General features: G+C 44.4%; 1 protein-coding gene across 1 annotated transcript in view; it reads left to right on the top strand.

The window, feature by feature from the left end:
* MSH2 (mutS homolog 2) overlaps window positions 1-3021 on the top strand; it is a 47440-nt gene extending 44419 nt beyond the window's left edge. Inside the window, exons 15-16 of the mRNA XM_066178108.1 lie at window positions 426-595; window positions 2616-3021. Of these exons, the coding sequence (XP_066034205.1) occupies window positions 426-595; window positions 2616-2786 (341 nt within the window). The 3' untranslated portion in view covers window positions 2787-3021. The remainder of the gene's footprint in view (window positions 1-425; window positions 596-2615) is intronic.
* Window positions 3022-22452: the final 19431 nt, after the last annotated feature.

Genomic DNA, 22452 nt, shown 5'->3' with positions numbered 1-22452 from the left:
CATGTTTAATATTTATCTATACACACAGATATATGTATTTATATAGGTATAGAGTACATGTCAGTGATACCTATTAAAAACATGCAAATTATTATATTCTACAGACTGTGACAAAATACTTTAATAAAAATCATTGTTAAATTTCATTCAAGTACTAGAGGGAAATTCTCTCTGCCTGAAGAGTTTTCCATTTCTTCTTGAAGCACTTTGGAGCTCTGCAATTACTGCTGTAATAGAGCTTAATTAAATAAGAGCGTATTCATATTCTGTGTTATTGTTTTTAGTAAAAAAGGTAAATCAGAAAGTGTTGAGGAGAACCAAATAATGTCATGCACTTAATTCTTTAGGACAGAGAACTATTACAAGCATGTCCATATAATCTCTGTGAGAATTCTTAACTGTTGGGTTTTTTTCTCTGCATCCAGGTGTTTGTGACCAGAGTTTTGGAATACATGTAGCAGAGTTGGCGGCTTTCCCAAAACATGTGATAGAAAGTGCAAGAGAGAAAGCATTGGAGCTGGAGGAGTTTCAAAACATTGGCAAGTCCCAGGAATCTGAAGAACCACCAGCCAAGAAATTATACAGAGAAAGAGAGGTTTGCTATCAGAAATAAATTTTAAAATTTGAATAGCTGAAGCAAAATCGTTTAAGGATTTAGATTCCCCCAAATTTTGAGGATAATTACCTGTGATAAAAATAATACATATTTCTGTAACAAAATGGCTTGGCTATGATGTTCATTAGGAGTTGAAGAGATGTTCAGGGGTAGTGGGTTTGACTTAGATTAATTTCAAGTTAACGTAGTTATCTAAAAATACAGATTTAAGATACAGCTTTTGTGACCATTGTGTAGAATATTCTTGGCTCTGCAGCTGGGTCACACCTGGATTTGCTCCCCCTTACTTGAGTGTTCTTTGGTGCTGAGTTCTTAGAGCCCAGTGTGATCAGATCTGTTCACACCAGAGAAAAGCTGAATACCCAGCCTTCTCCTTTGTGCCCTTCCACATCCCATCAGAACTGTCACATCTCAGAAGATGATCATATCAAAGAGCATGGCAATCAGCACCTGGAATGTCTGATTTACAGGTGTCACAAAGCGAAGTGTCTTTAAAGAAGATTTGTTAGCAGGTCGTATAAAGGAAAACAAAAACTGCAGGAAGCTTTTACGGAATATCCTGTGTCGTCTTGTTTCTGGATTAAGAGTCCTGACTGTGGCATCTGTGGCAGCCTCCTGGGAAGTCCATGTGCTGCTGCTTTGTGGCTTGCATTGGTTTTTGTCAATGGCTAGGTCCTCCTTGCTGCATGCACACAAACCTGCTTCCAGAGCTTAGTTCTGTGTCCCAGCAGCCAGCCTGAAACTCCATAGCCTTGTACCACATTTATCTCCTTCTGGCAACCTCAATACTACTCCAGTGTATTGAAGCCTTGAAGTGTTAGTCCACATCCAAAACACTTCCTGCATTTAAAAAGCCTTTGCCTAGACAGAGGTTGTTACCTGTTACTTTATTTTCCGTTTCAGAGGTCAACTGCATTTGTTGTTCCTGGCTCAGTAAGTGGATCTGATGCTTTAGATGAATGATCTCTGGTTTGTTCTGCTTTTTACTGCCAGAAGGCTTTCCCTCCAGCTACCTCAGTTGCTCCACTATTACCTTTCCTGTGTCAGGTATCATGGTGGAGGAATTTTCAGATTACTTGGACCTGGCTGCATGGTCCTAAGTTGGTGTAAATTAAATTGACATGGCAAACACTTGTGACAAATACAGCATCATGTTTTATTCTTGGTTGTTCAGGAATACATAATATTCCATAAACCCTCTAGGCAATAGAGTGGCAGAGCTTTAGATGTCTCACCCCAAGTGTTTATCAGCCTTGGTTATCTTGTGTAGAGTGAGAAGGGTTTTGGAAACTTCTGCACTGAAAACTAGTGCATCAGTCTTAAATGATAAGAGGAAAACTAAGTAAACTTTCCAGTAGAATTCTACAGTGCAGAGGACTAGACAAAACTTCTTCATTCTGGACCAATTGTTTCCAACACAGGGATTCTGAATACCGCTCATTGCAGTGTTTGTTCTTGCTATTCAAATCAGATTGTTTAGAAGTTCCACTTTGCCTGTTTGTGTAAAAGCATATGCATGAAGCTTAATTATCATCTGTTCTCCTTGGTGAGGGCCACTCTGCAGTTGCTTGGTTACAATTTGTCCTTTCCTTTTGCATATTGAAACATTGCTTTTGATTGTCAGTCTCTTCTAAAAGTAACTGGTTTGGGTAATGGGACCATTCTGGTTATTGCTGGCAGTCCTCACCTCATGTGGCTGCACGCTGGAATTAAATGTGGAACACTTACAGGAGATCAAAATGTTAAATACTGTATTTATGCTGATCAACTGGTGCTCTTTGCTCATGCATTGAAAAAGAACCTCTGGTACCAGCATAAGTGGTTTGTTCTGGTGTTCAGAACTTGATAGCAAGGACAAAAATAACCATGATTTTTGCTTGCACTGAATTTCTGCTGATGAACCATACTCTATATCTGTACGAAATTTGGAAAATTTCTCCTTGCAATCTAAACTTCTTTTCTGTTCTCTTTTCCTTCTCTTCTCTTCTCTCCATTTCAGGAAGGTGAAAAGATAATTCAGGATTTTCTTTGTCAAGTGAAAGCATTGCCCCTGACAGATATGTCAGAAGAAGACATCAAAGTCAAGTTGAAACAGCTGAGAAGTGATGTGCTGGCAAAGAACAACAGTTTTGTGAATGAAATAATTTCTCGAACAAAAGTTACATCATGAAATGTGTGAGAACAGGATACAGCTCTTGAAGCGTATTTTGTACGGAAGGAACTATAATTTTCTTGTCTTGTAGCTTTTATACTTTATGATACTTGTACTGATTTATGTAGGCATTTTTTCTTGGATTGTAATTATTTTGTAAAAAAATCTGAGCACATTATGTGCCAGATTTCTGCTTTAGTTGGGGTCATTTTTTGCTTTTAGAAGTTTGCAATAAAATGTTTTTTCACATTGAGAGTTCTTGATTGCACAAACAAAATGTGTAATACTTTACCAGATATGTGCTAGAAAGTCTAACAGTTGAGGTGTCAAACAATTGCCAGAGCCTTGGAAAGCAGCAGTGCGTACACAAAATCTTTGTCCTAGACCATGATTCTTTTTTGTGTAATGCAATTATATTATTTAATTCACTGAAGATTTAGTAATGCTATGTTAGTGCTCCATCAGAAAAAAACCATCTAAGTATGTCCAGGTAGCCAAGAAGGCCAGTGGCATCCTGGCCTGTATCAGCCAGTGTGGCCAGCAGGACCAGGACAGAGATTGTCCCTCAGTACTTGGCACTGGTGAGGCCACACCTCAAGTGTTGTGTCCAGTTCTGGGCTTCTCACTACAGAAAACACACTGAGGTGCTGGAGAGAGTCCAGAGAAAGGCAGTGGAGCTGGAGAAGGGTCTGGAGCACAAGTCTGAGGAGCAAGCTGAGGGAGCTGGGAGTGTTCAGCCTGGACCAAAGGAGGCTCACGGAGACCATTTAACTCTCTACAACTCCCTGGAAGGAGGGTGTAGCCAGGTGGGGATCAGTCTCTTCTCCCAAGTAACAACTGATAGGACAAGAAGAAACAGCCTCAAATTGCACCAGAGGAGTTTTAGATTGGGTATTATGGAAAATTTCTTCACCAAAAGGGTTGTCAAACCATGGAACAGGCCACCCGGAGGAGTGTCAGAATCACCACCTGGAGGTATTGACAATACACATAGATGTGGCACTCAGGGACATGGTTCTGTGGTGGCCTTGGCAGTGCTGGGTTAATAGTTGGACTCCATAATCTTTGGTCTTTTCCAACCAGATTTGGTTTGTCAGAATTTTTTCTGTGCTTTGTCAGAATTTTCTTGCATGTGTGCCTGCACAGGGCTCGGGAGGGGTGGGGTGGGTAGCTGGGAGGGATTTTTTTTGTTTGCTATGTGAATGGTAATGCTTGAGTCAAATATACTACAGGCCTGCTCTTCCTGCCTGAGCTGTGGTTTTGTAATGAAAGCAGAGGCTGGGGTGAAGTTACATTTTAACTGGTATATCTGAGCTGGTCATGCTTAGTGAAGGCTGTGTACAGAGTAAGAACACATTGATTTTTATCTGATGTGCTTCTCTCATTGAGACAGTTTGAAAGCATGCTGGTACAAGTTTATTTTCTCCTTGAAATTTAGCATTTTAAATTGTAACTGAAGAATACTACCTGTATTTAAAACTGTCAGGATTGAAAGACTAATGGGAAAAGGTGTTTGTCGCAGGAAATGATAGAAATAAAATCATGCTGAAGATGTTAGACAAGCTCTGGCTGTGCTCAGAGTTTCCATCAATGGGTGTGTGCTGGGGACAACAGTGCTGCTGTTAAAGCTGTGCTATGGCTTTGTGTCAGGGATTAATGTGCTGCAGTGGTCTGCATTTAAACATTGAAACAGTTATAAAACTGGTGTGGTGTTCAATTTGCTCTTGGATAATGCTTGTACTTAGACCAGGACTGGGACATAACTAGATCTGCTTAGCAGAAGCCCTAAAGGCTTGTTTGAGAGGTTGGGGTGCTGCATAACAACTTTCTGGCCTTTAAATTAAAATGCATTCTGCTTACAAAGACAAAAACAGATTTGCATTTACAAACAGCACAGTTGATGCGTGGTCTGGAATAAGTGTGCAAATGAAAAAATTTTATACTTTCTTGCGTAAAGTAACAGTGTACGTTTTTGCAATTTTGATTGTTTCAACCACCAAAGTATCCAAAAATGCTGGATCAAACTGCTTTAGGTATTGCTATAAAGGGGCAGTTCCTGTGAGGCTGGAATGGCTAGTACTGACAGCCTCTTCCTGTGTATGCTGAGATCCCTGTGATCTGAGCAAAGATGCCCCTTGCTCAGCGTCGTGTCCATGTAACCAAGAGAACAGGCATAAAACCATCTGAGGTCATCTCTTCCAGGAATTTCTCTGTTTTCCCTTTGACCCTGTGTGCACTTTAAGTGTCTGCTTCACCAAAAAGTTCCTCACTGAGCTGCTACCAGCAAGAGGGTCCACTTCTCTGCTTGCTTCAGTCCCCTTTGTTTATGTTCTTTGTGTCCACTCTTTCCTTTCCGGATGCAGTGCATCAGCTCTGTGTGTCTGCAGTGTGCTGAGGACAGGCTGCATTTATTTTTGTATTGCAGTCGGGGGCTGATAGAGATGTTCCTGCGTGGCCAGGTTTGCCTGTCTGAGGGTGAACAGTGCTTGTGTGTTACTCAGGAGTGATGGACCAGCTTTGTGCAGCACCTTCTGTGTGCTTCAGAAAGGGTCTCATGTATCTGCAAAGAAGATTCTGTTTTTCCCATGCTCTTCAACACTTAGAAGGAAGAAGGGTGCAAGTTAACAAGATTTTAAAACTAATCTTTTGAACTGTTTTTCTCTTCTACACTACACTTCCCCCTCCCTCTGCTACTGGATATAGGCAAGAGAAGATCAGGCAGGGTTAAGTCTCCATATGTCAGTGCTGCTTGCAAACTGGGTTACAGGTAGTGTGATTTCATGTGAGCAGGCGGGGTGGCTATTTTTGCTAGTTCCAATTTAGCTTTTTGTTCAGAAATGTACCTATGGGGCAGGAGCAATTCCGCAAGTTGTCTGCTTATTACAGAGCTGTGCCAGGGATGCAAAGATAATCAGTTTCAAAAGAAACTTAACAAGGCTGTTGAGCGGTGAGGCCATGTACTGCTAGCCTTGAATAAGATGCAAGGTTCTCTTTGCTCATTCACCTGAGAAAGCTGGGCACTGAATGCTGCAGGCAAGTGGTCTTTTTGGTCTCTGCTGTTTTTGTTCATCTAGAAGGCCCTTTATGAAGAAAACTGCATTTGGTGGGGTAAAACAGAAGTGGGGACATGAGCAAACGCTGAAGGAATTAATTTTCCTTTGATGATTTCCCTGCCCTTTTAGTGATCAGGAGGACCTGGTAGCCAGCTTGATGAGAAAGTGTTGGGTTTACCTCTTGGGTTGTGGTCAAAGGCTCCTGTTAGGGTTGGATGACTCCAGGGATCAAGCTCACAAATCTAGGGAATGCTGCCTGCCAGATCTGGACTAGTCTCTGCATATTCCTGCTTGCAGCTGTGCCTGCAGCTGTTTATCTCAAATAATGCAGTCGCCGAGTAGCCCTGTGTCTGTTTTTTCTGCTGGAGCTGAGGTGGTTCTGGAATCAGAAATGGCAGGAATGGGACTGAGGTGAGTCCTTGCCACTGGCAGCTGCACTGACACTGCTTTGAGGAGACTTTTAATCCTTGGAGAGCTCCAGATCCCTGTTTTTGGCAACCGGCCCATCAGTGGCCTGGCTTTGCAGAGCATCACAACTTTGCATTTGCTCTTAGTGCATGTGGCTGTTCTGGGCTGACAACCACCCTGTAAGTGACCGGGAGTGCTCGTGGTCTAACTTTTCCAGACATTGGGAAGCCTGGGGGAGAGCTCATTGCTGAGGTGTGGGGTTGTGTGAGCAGTTTCATCTGGTTTGGTGCAAGATTACCATGTGGTTTAAACTGGTTTTCATGGCATTAATTTAATGAGTTTTTGAACACTTAGCCACTACACAGGCTGAGCAATTTCTCTGGATATCAAGCAGTGAGACAACTGGTCTCGCTATTCTGTAGTGGGGCAGATTTATTTGAAAAATGAAGGGAGAGCAGTCACTGCTCTGCATCTGAAGTAGTATGAGGTCACGCATTGAATGCTTTGCCTCTTGCTGACCTGGGAATAAGGAAAAGAAGCGGCCTCAGGAATCTGAAGCCTTAAATACGGGGGAAAGGTGCTGTCTTTCTGAGATGTTATACCTTGCAGGTATAACTTGGCTCTTGATGCTGTTTGCTGAAAAAGCCTTGTTAGCAGTTGTCTCTCATATACTCCTGTTCCTCTCCCAGCCTTGCAGCTGCCTTTCCCAGTCTGTTGCCTTTCCTCTCTCTATTCCTGCCAAGCTCCTGCGCTGTTCCTGTATACAGGGGAGCATCTTGCAGTGCTTCTTTATGTATGTGTCTCTCTCAGCTGCCAGCAGAGCCTTTTATTTGCATGGGATGGGACAGGGGTAGATACATCTCTGCACATGCTGCTTTGCCAGTCAAAGTGAGAGGAACCAACCTCTGCTGTTAAAGAGGGAAGTGACAATTTCTGATCATTTCTAGTAGCAGCTGGGACTTACCCTCCTGACTTGGTGTCCCCTGTTACCTTACCTAGCAGCAGTGCCTGTAGCTGAGGGAAACGGTCATGAAAAGCAGATCACAGGTTGTGTTTGCTCCTCCAGCTGCAGTGAGTTGTGCTTTCCTAGAGGCGAGAAAATGCCTTTGCTTCTTTGCCTTTGTGGGGAAAAGGTGCCTTGGCACCCGGTTTGAGCTGCTGGATTTCTGTGGCAGCCTCCTTAAGGATGTAATCGTTTTGTCTTTGTGGGGACAGTTGGAAAACTGAAAACAGCTGTGCTAAACAACGAGAGCCAAGGGAAAAGCTGAGAATAAATAGCCTGTGCTTACGAGAATATTTCCCCCACTAATCCACCCATCCTGCTGCATGCTGCAGTCATTGCTTGTCAGGGCGATGTGCTAGCACGGGGTGGCTTCAATATGCTCTTTCTTTCTCCAAAAATTAGGCATCTGTTCCCGTGTGTTGCTGTGGACTCTGGCAGTGGCCCCAGCTGCCATGGCAAAGAGCAGACCTGCGCAGGGAGGGCTGCTGCACATCACTCTGGTAGTCTGGTCCCATCTCCAGCCTGCTGCTGTACCGTGCTGTGGGGGAGGCAGGAAGCTGGGCAACACTCCTAAAGTGTCTGTGCCTGCCTGATGATGCTGCTTTACACCCTGAGGAACATGATTTTTTTCATACTGAGATCTTGAAATGTCTTCTGTCCTGCCCCTTTATTTTTGTACACAAAACTTCAGGAAAACATCTACCACTGTGGACTTCAGACAACAGAATACCAGTCTTTTCATCATGCCTGCTGGTTTCCCTTGTGTGGCTGTTCCCAGATGCCACAGCAGGCAGTCCAAGCTTTTAAACCTCTCTGCACCCACCTGACCCCATCCAGAGCTGCCTGGGGACCTGCTCTCCCTGTGCAGGTGCAGCCAGAATGGCACTGTAGGGAGACTGAGAGCGAGCCAGCAAACTGTGCCATGCGCTGCACCTCGTCCCCAGGGCCTGTAGTTCAACAAAAAACAACTCTACAAAGGATCAGAAATGTAGCTGTCAGAATGTGGTCCCAAGCCTTGCAAGGAATGACAGCATGTGTTACCATGGTGCAAGCCTTGCGGGTTTTAGGTGATTGGGGAAATGCCGTTCAGAAGCAATTCCCTTCTGCCTGGATATTTGCAGTAATTCTTCCTTGTATCCTTCTGCTGGAGATTGTTTCTGCCCTGAGTGTCCCTTTCTTGGTTTTCAGGGTCTCAACATAATGGCAAGTAGTTTCCTTATGGTTTCATGTGCTAATGAAGAAGGTAAAAATAAAAAACAAGCTTCATATCAATGCTCAACACCCAAATTACCAGCAAGATTATTCTGATGCTCATTTTAGTGCAGATGCTCTGGCTGCAGTCTTTTTTTGCCATCATCTGGGAGGGCAGCATAGGAGTTTTGGGTTCTGTACCTAGCGACTCTTTTCACCTTGGGCAGTAATAGATTTTTCAAGCTCACGCTCCCTTTCTGCTTGCAGGAAGTCATCTTTCATCTCTTCATTGTGCTGTGGCATTTGTCATTCAGTTCAGGGACACTGGGATGCACTGTCACAATTCGCTCACACCTTGGTGGCAGTCAATGACATTAAAAGGTAAAAAAAAGAAGCCTTTTTTGCTTACTTTGTGCCTGCTGTATAAAAGGGTGTGGGTTATAGTGCCCAAGGCTGGTGATGAAGGGACAGGAAATTGCGGGGGGGGGGGGGGGAGGTGTGCATAGAGCCCCGTGAGATGCTCTCTCTCTCTGTGGATGTACATCCCTAGTGAAACCTCAAGTAGCCCCCAGGGTTGAAAAGCTGCACTTCATGACAAGAGTGACTGCACCAGGTGAGAGCAGCCACCTGGGGTAGCTCTGATAGTGCAGAGTCCACGGCGTGGTCTCCTTCGGTCTAGTTTGGGGCCACCCTGGGGTTGCTGTAGGAGCCCGGGCCCCCAGCACAGGCTGGCCTTTCTCTGGAAGTGCTCTGGAAGGTGCTATTTCAGCACTCATTTGGCCTCTGCTGTTTTGATGTAGTTACTGCCTTTAACTTAAAGAAAGTCATCTGAGACCAAAACCACCTGTTTGAGGTTGCCCCAGAAAATGAGCAGCACTTGCTAAGCAGGCAGTAGACCACCAGCACTATGAAGTACTTTCATGACTGGGTGGCTTGCTTAAAATATTTGATGTTCTGAGGGTGAAGCTCCTGTGTGACCCCAACTTGGACCTCTCCTTGTCATGCAGTGACACAGCCCTGGAGCAGAGCTAACCTGGCTCTAGCAGACCTGAGTCATATTCCTGGTCATCTGATGTACAATTTCCCCTACAGTAACATTTTAATGGCTCTTGTTTTTTTGGTTTGGGGTGGTTTTTTGTGGTTTTTTTGTTGTTGTTGTTTTTGGGGGGGGGTGTGTGTGGTTTTTTTTGTTTTTTTTTGTGTGGGGTTTTTTTTTGTTTGTTTTTTGGGGGTGTTTTTTTGTTTGTTTTGTTTGTTTGTTTTTGCTCTGGGAAGGAAATCAATTTCTGAAAGGGAAACCTTGCAGAAGCCCCTCTTTCTGTGTTGCTGTGGCTGGATTTCAAGCATGATGTAGTATGATACAACACTGGTTATGAGAAAACTGCAGTGCTGTTTATCTTTCTGCTGTAGAGAGACACAGGATTAACTCTGTAATCTCTCTTGTAAGAGATGTGCTCATTCACTGTGAATCAGAAGAGCTGCATGAAGTAAAGACTTTTTTCTTACCCTGAGATTAGAGTGGCTGTTGATTTGGCCCATGAATCCACACTAATGCTGTTGTGCTCTCAGTAGTTCTCAATGGTTCAATTTCTCTCTGGAGTGTAGTTTGTAGATAAAAGTGTAATTTTCTTACTGGAAAACTTTGAAAGCTGATGAGTATCTTACCCTTTAGTATCTACAAAGTTTGGTTTTACTGTTGTTTGTTTTTTTTTAAGAATGAAAATTGATCTCCATCAGAGCTAGATGCTTATTTATCCTGTGCACATGAGAGGAAATCAAACCATCCAAGGCTTTGATGCATCTCCCACCCATCCTGAGGCATGCACTTAGGATTTTTGTTTTCCTATTACCCTTATCAAAGGATATCATGCAAGGCATCAGGCTGCTTGAAGGTGTTTAATGTGAACTAGGAGTTTTTTGGGGGAGTATGGTAACCAGTGCAGTAATCTGACATTTGCAGATAATGCCTGAAAATCTGCTCTTTGGCCCTTCCAAGAGGACACAGTAGCATGGGAGGGAAGCCTGGTATGAAATCCTGACCTGCTGTGCCTGCTTTGGGTCCCTTTATGAGGCCTGCCCAAGTAGGATCTTCATCCAAATGGGGAAAATTAGTCTAGAAAATAGATTGCGATGCATCTGATCTATAGAGAGCAAGCAGCCAATAATGCATTTCACAGGGAGCTCGAAGAAACCTCCATAACCATCAGTCAGGAGGGTTTTGGAAAACCTTCCCATGGCTGTAGTGGTCAAGTGCCTTGTACACCTTTAGGATGGTGTTGGACACCTTTGGTTGCTGAAGGAGGGATGCTCTTCTCTGCCTCTCCTGCAGTTTAGTGTATCCCCAAATACAGTCCTGCTTTGCACTGTAGCCAGCACAGTGCAATTGCTCAACGTAAATTTGCCTGTTTTTAGTGCTGTGGAACTGGATAGACAAAGAGGGAGGAGAGGAGGAGCCCAGCCATGAGGAGCATGGGCTTAAACCGAAGTGGTACAAAGGGACAACCACAGGGTTTTCACTTCACGTACCACAGGCTGCTTGATTTTGCTGTTACGTGAGTTAGTGACAAAATCTGCACCAATTTAAACAGAGCAGGACAAGGTCACCATGAGTCTGTGTGCGATGTTTCAATTCTTACTTCCTTGGGTAGTGAAAACAAGCCCTGAGCCCTCTGAAACTGGATGGAGTCCTGAACCTGAAGGCTGAAGTGTGGGTCAGGTGGGAGAGGCTGTAATTTTTGGGTGCCCTTCACAACTGCTCTAAAAAAGCCACACAAACAAACCAACAAAAGCTGTTTGCACTCGAAAATAGTCCTAGTTCTTATTTTAAAATAGTCCTATTTCTTCTTTTAAAAGATTGTATACACTGGCAAATTCCATTTCAGTTCCTGCTGAAGAGGAAAGTGGCTGCAGTGATTGATGCTTCTGAATGTGTGCCGGCAGAACAGCTCCAGGACTTGGATGGCAGAAAGCTTGGTGCCATCAGGTTGTCTTGTGCCTACTGACAATTCACCTTTCTAGAAATGCTTTTTCCCACTGTTCTGCACCTCTGTAAGGCCATGTTGAAAATATCCATGGGAGGGGACAAACTGTCATGAGTAGGATGTGAGACTCTGTGTCAGAGTGTGAGCTGTGGAAAAACCCTGGCTGGGCTCTGCTTGTAGCAGCTTCAGAGACCAGCTAGAAACCAGCCTAACAGAAATAAGTTCTCAGCTTCAATGTACCCTGAAAGTCAGCAGTTCCTGTCTTAAAATGGACTGAGTGGCCAAAAATGATTTCCAAAGAAATTATATAGAAAGATGTTGGTGTTTATCCAGTTCAGAGCAGAAAAGCACATGGACAGGCATCCTCACTGATGTCCTGAAGGGAGACAGGCTCTTTGCTTCCCCACTGAATTCCCTAAATAAAACCACTTGGGTGTCACCCTTGCCTCCCCACTCAGCCCCTCTCTGGGGAGAGCAGCATTTATTCTAAGCCATATTTTTAGTGGCTTGCAACTCTATAGCCTGTCCAGATAGAAATGTCCATTGATAATATATTGGGGTTTGAATTACTACATTTGTTCAGCAGTGGGGGAAGAAAATCCAGGTGGGGACCTGTCACTTCTCTCTCCCTGGAGTGTCTCCACTGCCTGTGGCCTTTAATCAGAGCAAACCTTTGCAGTTTGAACTGAACACCACACCACTCACAAGGCGAATATTGCCTACTCAGAGCTCTCTTCATGGCCTCAACGTCCGCCTTGCAGGTGCTTTAATACCACCCACAACAAATTGCCTGCCTGCACAAGAAAGCTCTGAACCAAGCAGGAGCAAGCTGTCTGAAGGATGGTGCTCCCAGACTGCCAGAGCTGCCAGCATGGGGTATTAAACACCAGTGGGGTGCTAGAAAAATACTGGAGGGTATAGGACTGATGCTGATAACACACAGCTGCAGTTTCTGGGGTTTTAAAATATTTTAGAGCAAAGATGACTGAGAGTGCTGAATGATGCAGTGAATGCATCCCCTCCTGACTATATGGGGTGCTACTGGTGCTAACTTGAGCATATAAAAGTCATCTCTTGCCCTGAGAAACCTTCCCCTTGGCCCTGGGGATCTGTGGGTACCAGCAGAGTCTTGGAATGATTTTTTTATGGGGGTTGTTTCTCTGCTGGCAGGTTGTGCAGATTTTCCAGGTCAGCACCCCATTTTCATCAGAAGTGAGAGCTGTGGGAATGGTGCCACTGCTGAGTCGAAGGGCTGATGGGCAGAGAGCAAATGTGCCAGATAAAAAGGATGAGAGGAAATGGTTAGATTGGATATTAGGAAATGATTAGGAAATGGTAAAAGTTGTCAACTATTGGAGCAGGATGCCCAGGGACATGGTGGAGTCTCCATCCCTGGAACTATTTCAGAGTGATGTAGATGTGGCACTCCAGGACACTTTAGTGGTGGACTTGGCAGTGCTGGGTTAATGATTGGACTTGATGATCTTGCAGGTCTTCCCCAACCATAATGGTTCTGTAAGTCTATGATTCTTTGAGAGACCTCTGGTGAGCAGCAGTGTCACCCTGAACAACAGGCTCCTGCCAACCCGCCAGCCCTCCTTTCCTTCTGTTGGGCAAAGACAATTTCTTTAAAGCCCTTTAATAAAATTATATTTTTTAAAAAACAGCTTTTGAATCTCCTCTGCTGGAGTTGTTATGTATTTATTTGTTTGAAGGGCATCCAGGAGCATTTCTTTGGCCACCAGTGCCAAACCATCTTCTGCTTGCAAATGGGATTGATGCTGGCTGTGCTCCGGATGCTGCCCCAGGCTGACAAGGGAGTTGAGTGTCACAGTGTCTGCGTAACTGTTGCCTTGCCTGGTGCCCTGTGGCACTGCAGCTGATGCAGGAGCCCAAGAGCCACCTTGCCAGGGAGACCTGGACATTGTGGGGGCACCCATTCCCCTGCTCAGAGTTTGGATCCTGAGGTGTCCTTCAGGTCTCACCAAAGTGAGAGGCAGGAAGGTGAGAAATGGCTAAAACACCCCAGATGATGTGTTGAGACCCCCATGGTGTCCCTATCCCTCTCAGTTGTGCAGGAATAGCCCTGGGAGAAAGGTCTGCTGAGATGGATGCTGGACAGCCCCCAAATGCAGCCCAAACTCCCCCAGAGGCACCGAGGTGTCCCCACATTTGGCTTTAGGTATCTGACCCCCGTGCATGGCAGTGCACAGGGAGCTATCCCCACCTGCACTGGCTGCTGCCTCTGTCTGAGGAATGTTGGATTTTCTACTGTGGATATGCTCAGAGGGTGTATGAGCCCTCTGATGGAATGTGCTGGCTGTAGCCATCTTCACCACCTCTGTGGAAAAGCAAGCAGGAGCACCCCTCACATGAGGCAGGATTTTGCACTGGTTAGGTTTCCATTTGCTTTGGAAAATAAAATTATGTGATCTAGCAAGAAGGTGCTGTGATATTTCTGGGGACTTTCCAGCAGAGCCTGTCTGTGTGTCCAGGTTTCTTTGTAGTCTCTGCTCTTTGTAGGTGAAACCAATCAAAAAGAATGAACAACCCCTCACAATTGTTTTCACGTGCACTTTTGATGCAATTTTTTTTTACAGCATTGCAGTGTAGATCAAAATGCATTTAGGATGGGATGTGATACCATAAAAAAAACTTCTAAAAAGTTAGCTCATTGACTTTTCAGTGCCTAGGTACAAAGCAAAAATAAAGTAATTTTTAGGATAGCTTTAAAAGTTGCTGAGAGATGCAGCTATCTTTTCACTGGCAGTTTCAAAACCTAGAGCTATGCTTTTTTTAGACTACTTTGATAAATGGATGTTTTGTTACAATCCAACTGAGCTGAGCTGCTTTCCAATTCCTGCTTCCTAATTCTGATACCTGCACGGTGGGAGGATTTGTCCCCACCAGTTTTTTACGTGGCAACATCTGCTTTCAGCTCTTTTAGTTCCCTTTCGCAATAATACTCTCAGTGGCCTGGTGTCCACTTTTACCAACTTTGTGTGCACAAGGGAGTTGGTCTGGTGGAAATTTCAGAAACTGCTGAACACTCTGTGTTTCTGTGTGAGCCAAGGTGCTCAAGATTTGTAGGGTCAGGACTCTGATAGTTTTCAGGAGCAAAATGTGCTGCCTACAACACTGGTCTGGGGCTCAAGGATTTGCTGTTAATTCCTGCACAGGTCTCCCATACTGTGGTGGACAAGTCCTTGACTCTCTGGTATCTTTCTCTGTATAGACTCACAGAATCATTCAGGTTGGAAAAGACTCATGAGACCATCATATAATGTATATGAAATGAGGATGCCAAAAATTTCTTATTCAGAGGCTTGTGGAGAAACTTACAGCTGATCACAAGATGCTTGGAAATCACCAGCGACAGAAGGGAGCTGAGATGGAGTACCTGATTCATCCACAGGCTTCTCATTATTGAAAATGCTCTGATGGGCTAGAAAAAAAGGTAATTGCACTTCAGATGGTAACAATGACTAAAAAATTATCCTTGATGATTCATTTTTTTTTTCTCTAAAGGGCTGTGGATACAGCCTGTAACTGCCTATAACCATTTTTAATATGAGGTAATTTCTGCTTTAATGATCTTGCAGATCTCAAGGATATGCTAACATTTACCATCAACTATTAGATCTACATAGGAATATTTCACTTCTTCAATACTAGCACAGATGATGCTCATGAGAGGTTACTTAATTATACCTACATTTTCAAAGATGAGAGATAAAAATAAATATTGGTACAAACCAACATGATTATACGGGTATGAATAATCTTGTCCATATTGGCTTTTTCCCTTTCCATTGCTGATGGGTTTTACCTGATTTGCAGAGATTTCAGGGGTGAATGTTTCTCTCCCTGCACGATTCAGATGAATTGGTTTGATTTTGCATTGCAAATGCGGTTGATGTAATGAGACATGGGCTTTTGCAGCTCCTGGCACGCACACAGCTCTGGCCAGGAGTGCAGGAGAAGAATTCTGACCCTATCTGACCAGGCAGAAATGAGCTGGGGAGAGCCTGAAGCACATGGATAAAGCAAAGGTCCCTCTTCATCTTACCCCAGAGGAGTCCTTCTGGTTTGGTCCCTCCACTGATTTCATCACTTGCTTTTCCATGTCATTAAGCTCCAGCAGTGTGTTCAGCTAAATTGTTTTTCTTCCCTGGACATCACAGGTTAGCAGAAATCCTTTATTTGAAAGACACTCTCAAATTGCCACGTTTCCTACTAAAAGAGCAGAGACTTGGAGTCACTTGTCCCATATAATTTCCCCAGGAAGGGGTAGGGACCACTGGTCTGCAACTCAGCGAGGATGGAGGATTTATCTCTTTTGGGAGACAAAAGATCCAAAGAACAGCACAGAACTTGTCTGTCAGTATCCATGTGCCTCCAGTGCACAGGCCTGCCCTTGGCAGGAGACCAAAGCTTTCTGAAAGCTGAAAGGTCCATTTAGATGGCCACTCTTAGCACAACAAACCCAGGCACATCAGTCACAGCTGCCCTGGATCCTCCCCACCAAGTATTTTGTTATTCCTTTCTCTGGTTCACCAGGAACATGAGAAGGTCAGAAGAACTTCCTTGGCCAAGGGAGCCATACATGCAGTATTTTGCCAGCTGATTGACATTTAGGTGGTGGTGGTCGTATGGACATAAAACTTCGCCCAACAGGCATCCACCTGCAGCTGTTGGGGTGAGGGAAGAGGGTTCCTTCTCCTAATTCTGCCAATGCCCAAAGGGAAATTGTCCCCTGTTGTTTGCCATTGCTCCAGGGCTGGATCACTCAGGACCATCTCTCCTGGTGTCAACATGATGTGTGTGTTAAAGGTGATCAGAAATTTTCATGCAGATGATCTGTGACACTCAAAAGTCAATAAATTCCAAAATAAAGGGTTTGATCATAGCATTATAAACTTCCCACATGAACCATTTTGAATGACTGGAGGGTGACAATCTAAATATAAATGTAATTTCTTTTTTAAAACTGACTTCAGGCACATATATACAGCTTTGGTTGACTTTCAAGAGGAGTCTGTGGGAACATCTGACAGCAAAATTAAGTTATATGTTTCTTGTGGGAGTTCGTTTCCACCAAAACCAGCAAACGCCTTGATTCCCTGGCACTCAGATTTTCAAATCCTAGCAGGATATGAACTGTTTTTAATTACCCCCAGTGACAGAATTTTGTCCTTTGAAGGAATCGGGGTGTGAAGGGGAACAAGGACATTTAGTGCAAATGTGAGGGTGTGATAAATTTTTAGAGCTGATGTGGTGATCAGCTCAGCCATGGAGGCTTTGGCACCGATTTCAGCAGGTCACAGGGTCACACACAGCTCTTGTGTTAGTTTGGGAGAATAAAGAAGTGGGAAGGAAACAGAGGATGGTTAGAAGCAGGCAGAGGATTAAATGGGGTAAGAGACAAATTAGAGTGGATAAAAGCAAAGAGAAAAACGGTGGGCATGGTGAGGGCTTTAACGGCTTGTACAGCACATTTCAGGGGCATTTCAGGTGAAAACTTTTTTGGAACACTCATTCAAATAGCGTCATTTCCACCAAAATAACTGGTTACATGACTAGAGTGAGGTGGATTTTAACCTTTATATAATCTTCCTGAATAAATGCTACAGTTGTACAAAATGTACTTTTTGGTGTAGAGAATCACAGAATCAGTTAGGTTGGTAAAGACCTCTGAGATCATCCAGTCCAACCCTTGATCGAACACCACCACATCAACTTGGCCATGGCACTGAGTGCCATGCCCAGTTGTTTCTTGAACACCTTCAGGGACTCACCATCTCCCTAGGCTGCCCATTCCAATGCCTGGCAAGCCCTTCCATGAAGAAATTCTTCCCAATGTCCAACATGAACCTCCCCTGGCACAACCTGAGGCTGTGTCCTCTACCCCTGTTACTGGTTGCCTGGGAGAAGAGACCAACTCACACCTGGCCACACCCTCCTTTCAGGGTGTTGGAGAGAGTGATAAGATCACCCCCGAGCTTCCTCTTCTCCAGGATAAACACCCCCAGCTCCCCCAGTCACTCCTCATGGGATTTACCCTCTAGACCCTTCACCAGCTTCTTTCTCTAGATTCACTCCAGCACCTTGAAGGTGTCAGTGTGTTTCTGGGTGTGTGTGGTCAGGTGCCCACTGGAGATGGGAGGACAATGAAACCCAGTCCCAGCAACAGTCATCTCAACCCAATGAAGTTTGCAACTCAGTGTCTGGAACTACTCAAAACCCCAACACATGATAAACCCCCAAATCTCAGTGCACAAGGTCTAATGAATCACTTGTAATTGTCTCATCCCTTAAACACAAGCCCCATGCAGGGCTCTGTCCTGCACGTTCACTTCTCTCAAAACTGGGGCCATATCTTCTGCCACGTCTCAGTGAGCTGGGTACAGGATGGAAGTGTCAGAAATGCACATGTGCCCACTGTGGGGATCCTGGACAGGAGGGAAGCCAGTGTGGCACAGCAGTGACATGCCAGCAGGCAGCCTGGACACCGAGCCAGTACTGGTATGAGCATGGGATAAAATCCCAGCGACACATTTGGGAACTTGAGGCAGCCCCATCATCCCAGTAATGTAAATATAGATGCAGCCTTTATGTGAGGGCTGGATCCTGCTGTAATAAATTGGATTATGGGCTATTTTTACATTCCTGCCTCTGGAGAGGGTTTTGGGGGCCTGGAGAACGATGCATGACATGGCTGGCAGCGATGTATCCACTCCTAGAGGGGTCAACAAGCGTCCAAGCAAGCCAACCCAGGCTTACCTGAGGGCAGCATGGATGAGCTTCCCACCAGCAGCAGAAACAAGGGAAATCATCTCCCATTGAGTTTTCTGCCTTCTTCCACCTCCTGATTTGCACCAAGACTGGATGCTTTCACAGTGGCCTTCTGCCTACACCAGGACAAGCCACTTGAGAGACCTCATGAGAGACCTCACGAGCAGCTGTAGGAGCTGCTGGTGCCACTCATCTAGGTGAGTTTTCTCTTCCACTCATTTGTTTTGTTGCCTTCTTGGAGAGCAGACCTCAGTGAACTTCTTTTTTTTTTTTCCATTAGGAAATGAGCTGAGGTAGATGGTGGCTCCTTAGGGATATATTTGCAAGTCAGGAAGGTACTTGAACAGTAACATCAAAATATAGTGGTGTAAAAAGGGTAATTATTAAAAACAAAAGAAGGTATTTTCTGTAATTATGAATATCTACCAGGGTACTAGGATTTTCCCACCACACTCTATGATGGAGAACTTTATGGCTGGAATTGTGAAGAATTTGAAACAGTCTGAAAATCTTAACTTCTTGGAAGCATGGGAGACCCTGGCACAGCAATTTTGGGGACATCCGATATCAGTGAAATGAGTGGTAAACAGCCAAAAATTTCCTTCTCCCCTTCACTGCTGGGCCCAGCATAACTCTTCCACCCTTGTCCTTTCTGCCAGTAAAATAAGTTGTGTGTGTTTTGGTAGGCAGGGGCTGCCACACCAGCTCTCGCAGGTTTTGTGTCTGGCTGGACACTGCAGCAGCAGGTGCCATCCACAGCCTATGCCCAGCACCAGCACTTGCTGGGGCTTATTTTATTTAGCTGAGGAGATGGGGAGAGCGATAGAGCTTTTCCTGGTTCTATAAACCAGAAAGGTTTGCCCTCTGGGTCCATGTTATCTGACAAGATTAGCAAGCCTCCACATTTGGTGGAGTGACATTTCCCTCTTCACATTGTGATTGATCTTTTAAGTGCCTTTCTAGTCAATATCAGAATTCCCAAGATTTATCTTAATCCCTTGGACAGATGGCTTCTATTGATTTGAATGGAAGTTGTGGAGAGGGGATATATCAGGAGTTCCTTGTAACTGTTTACAGAGCAAACAGCTTCCATCTGGTCTATATTTTATCGCAAAGCAAAGGATCACTCAGCTGCAGAATTTAAGATGACCATCAGGTACATTGGAAGCACATCCCACCAGTTGTTACCCCACCTGCCTCTGCTTGACCATACACAGTTCACCCAGCATCTGGGGAGTTGTGGGGTCTCCACATATGGCTCTGAGGTCTCCATACATTTCCAAGGGGGTCTCTCACCCAGGAGGTGCTTCTGCCTCACCTCCCACTCTCCATGCTCAGAAGAAAAGACAAGAGTACTCACATACACATCCCAGGCAACATTTGTTCTCCTGTTTATTTCAAAAGTCTTTGTAGTAGCTTAATTGCAACATTCCAAATGTCACCTGGAATTTGACATCCTCCCAGATGTAGAGAATTCATACTCAATCATGTGTCATGGCATTAAAAACACACAGGAATGTTCCCTGCACACCACCAGTGGGTTTTTCCACAGTCTCCTTAACCACCAGCTCTACACATCCTCTGCCAATGCCTCTGCACCACTTTGCAAAGCAGCTGCACCTCAGCTGTCGCTGCCTCCTGGATCCATAACCACATCTCTGTGAATGAAGGGGTGCCAAGCCCAAAATACCTAATTTTTGTTTGCAAACTGTGTATAATGAACCAGTAGAAATGTGATCCATGTTTGACTGGCTTTGTATATGGCTTTTAGTCCTCTTCATTCAAAGATCTTACAGTGGAAAAATCCTGAGCTGACATCAGAAGTGGGACTGATTCGCCAAGAGCACTCACAATTATGGTATGAGTTGGAGGCTAAATTCCTGTCAACTCAGGATTAAAGCATTTTTAAAACTGCCTCTTGTTTAAACAGATTTCAATCTTGAAACTTATTCCAGTTTACTGTTTTGCAAGGAAGCATTATCTGAAAGAGAGTAAAATCTGTTTTCCAATCAACGATTTACAGGAACATAGGTTTCTTCATCTTACCCCTTAACTTGGTAAACACAATCAAAATTGTGATGGAAAAATACATGCATGTCCTTTTGACTTCTAGCAGGCATTCAAGTCATTACATCTATTTAATTAGGCTATTTTCTAGCTGCAATTCAACCAAGTTACTCCAGATTCAAGCCACAGGAACACTTGCTTCTTAGACCCTACCATCTCTTTTGGCCTGTTTAGGCAATCTCTGTGTGGTACTTTTTTGGGAGTATGTTGTATGATGTCAGGCACTGGGACCTGCTGCAGCTGCTTCTGGATGGCAAAATGTCCTTTTTTTTGACCAACGCTCAGCTGAAATTTCTCTTGGTTATTAAAAATGTCCCTGGCTAATACCATATGCACCACTGACAGTAAATTTCTTGTGTAACACTTGCTGCCATCCTCTGATTTCAGTAGCAGGGATGTGAAATGTCCCTAACAATGCAGAAACAGCTGCAGAAAATTGTTCAAAAAGTGCCATTTTGGTGCTGCAGCTGTTTTCAGGGCAATGTCCAGTACCCCAAATATCCAGCTGATGCTCTCCTGAACCCAAGCTTCTCCCACTGCCAGGAAAACATCTAGCTGCTGCAAACAGAGGCAGCTCACCCACAGCTTTTGCATGTGAGATCCTTACCGCCTCATCTGCGATTATTTTGCTTGTCTGAAATGCTGATAATGGGTGTTTGGGTTTTCTGTTTGGGGTTTTTTCCTTCTTTTTTTGAAAAACCATGACGACTTGAAGGTCAGCTGCCAAATGGACTGAATGATCAGTGCAGGAAAATTGAAAATCATAACATCTTGTGTGTAGGCTGTGAATAATGGGCAACACCCTTTTGATCATTAAAATAGAAAATGATCTCTCTGTTTTCCACTGGTTTTAGCCCATTAAGAAGCCAGGGATAAGAGCACGTTGCTGATGATTCGTACCGCTCTCCTGGCAGTACAATCCCTGGCTGCAGACTAGGGGCTGGCAGTGGGATGGATCCCACCCTGGCACGGGCTGGGCTGGAGGAGGCAGCTGTGGTTTGCCATGACATTCAGCTGCTCTCCAAACACCACAGACACCCCAAGGCAGGGCCATTTTGTCCATTTTCTGCTGGGGACTGGACCAGTATTCATGGTCCAGGGGCATGCTTAAATTAGGGGATGGAGGCAAGACCATCCCTGAGAGCTCTGCAGTCCAAGGCATGTCCTCAGATCCATTTTGCTTTCTTACAGATAAATAAAATACAAGCCTTGCATGCCCTGGTTCTGGCAGAAACCAAGGCTTTTCCCCAAAACATGCAGATGCACTGAGCATTGGAAAAGAATGATAATTTTGTGACACATGCCTGAGCTTTGGGGTCCAATTGTATATTTTAGCACCTTACTTTCTGTTCAAAACACCACTTACTTTTGTTGATTCACCATACTGGTAAGATATTTCTTCTTGTTTTAACTGATAAAGATCTCTTAGCAAATATAGCCAGACTCGGTAATTGATTCATCTTGTAATATTTATATATACTGTCATCATATGGGAAGTCTAAGCAAATCCCTCCATCCATTTTATGAGGAAAGAAGAATCACAGTAGGACTGCTGCTTTGCCAGTGCAGACAGCTGCACCTGTGTCGCAAACACTCCAGTTTCAGGAACAACCAAGGGTTCAACGCTGGCCAGAAACAGCCTAGCACAGGCTACAGCACTTTGCTGGGCTTCTCAAGAGAGGCTCAACGCTATGTCCATTATCATTTTACTTTTTTAGCACTGGCAAACATCTGAGGCTCAGCAAAGGGAAGTGCCTGGATCCACCCAGCCAAGCTGCTTTAACTACCCTGGTGCCAACTCCCAGCCACCAAACCAACCTCCAAAATAGCATCATTGTGTATCAAGAGTCCATCCATCACCTTTGGCTCTGTAGTTGTGTGGCCTTTTTGATAAAAGTGGTTAGCAGCCAGTTGAGACCCGTGATTTATGTTTCTTTGCTTGAATTGGAATTATATTAGCATGCCCTTGGTTTGCAATGGCCAAACACGTACAAATATTCAGGTTTTGAAGGTTTTTACATGCAGTTCTGTTTGCAGCAATCAGGCAGGCTCGGTTTCAATTCCTCTAAAAGCTCTCTTCTTAGGAGCAAATTTACAGTATAGGGCATTTTCCAAATTGGACTTACATACTACTTAAATACCTTAAGAATTTGAAACAAATTAGATAAAATGGGGAAATAGGCAGG

The sequence above is a fragment of the Chamaea fasciata genome, unplaced genomic scaffold (genome assembly GCF_029207755.1).
Source record: "Chamaea fasciata isolate MVZ Bird 193981 ecotype frontalis unplaced genomic scaffold, bChaFas1.0.hap1 SCAF_3, whole genome shotgun sequence".
In the NCBI taxonomy this organism is placed as follows: Eukaryota; Metazoa; Chordata; class Aves; order Passeriformes; family Sylviidae; genus Chamaea; species Chamaea fasciata.
The sequence above is the reverse complement of the archived record's forward strand: the minus strand, read 5'-3'. Positions and strand labels throughout refer to the sequence as shown.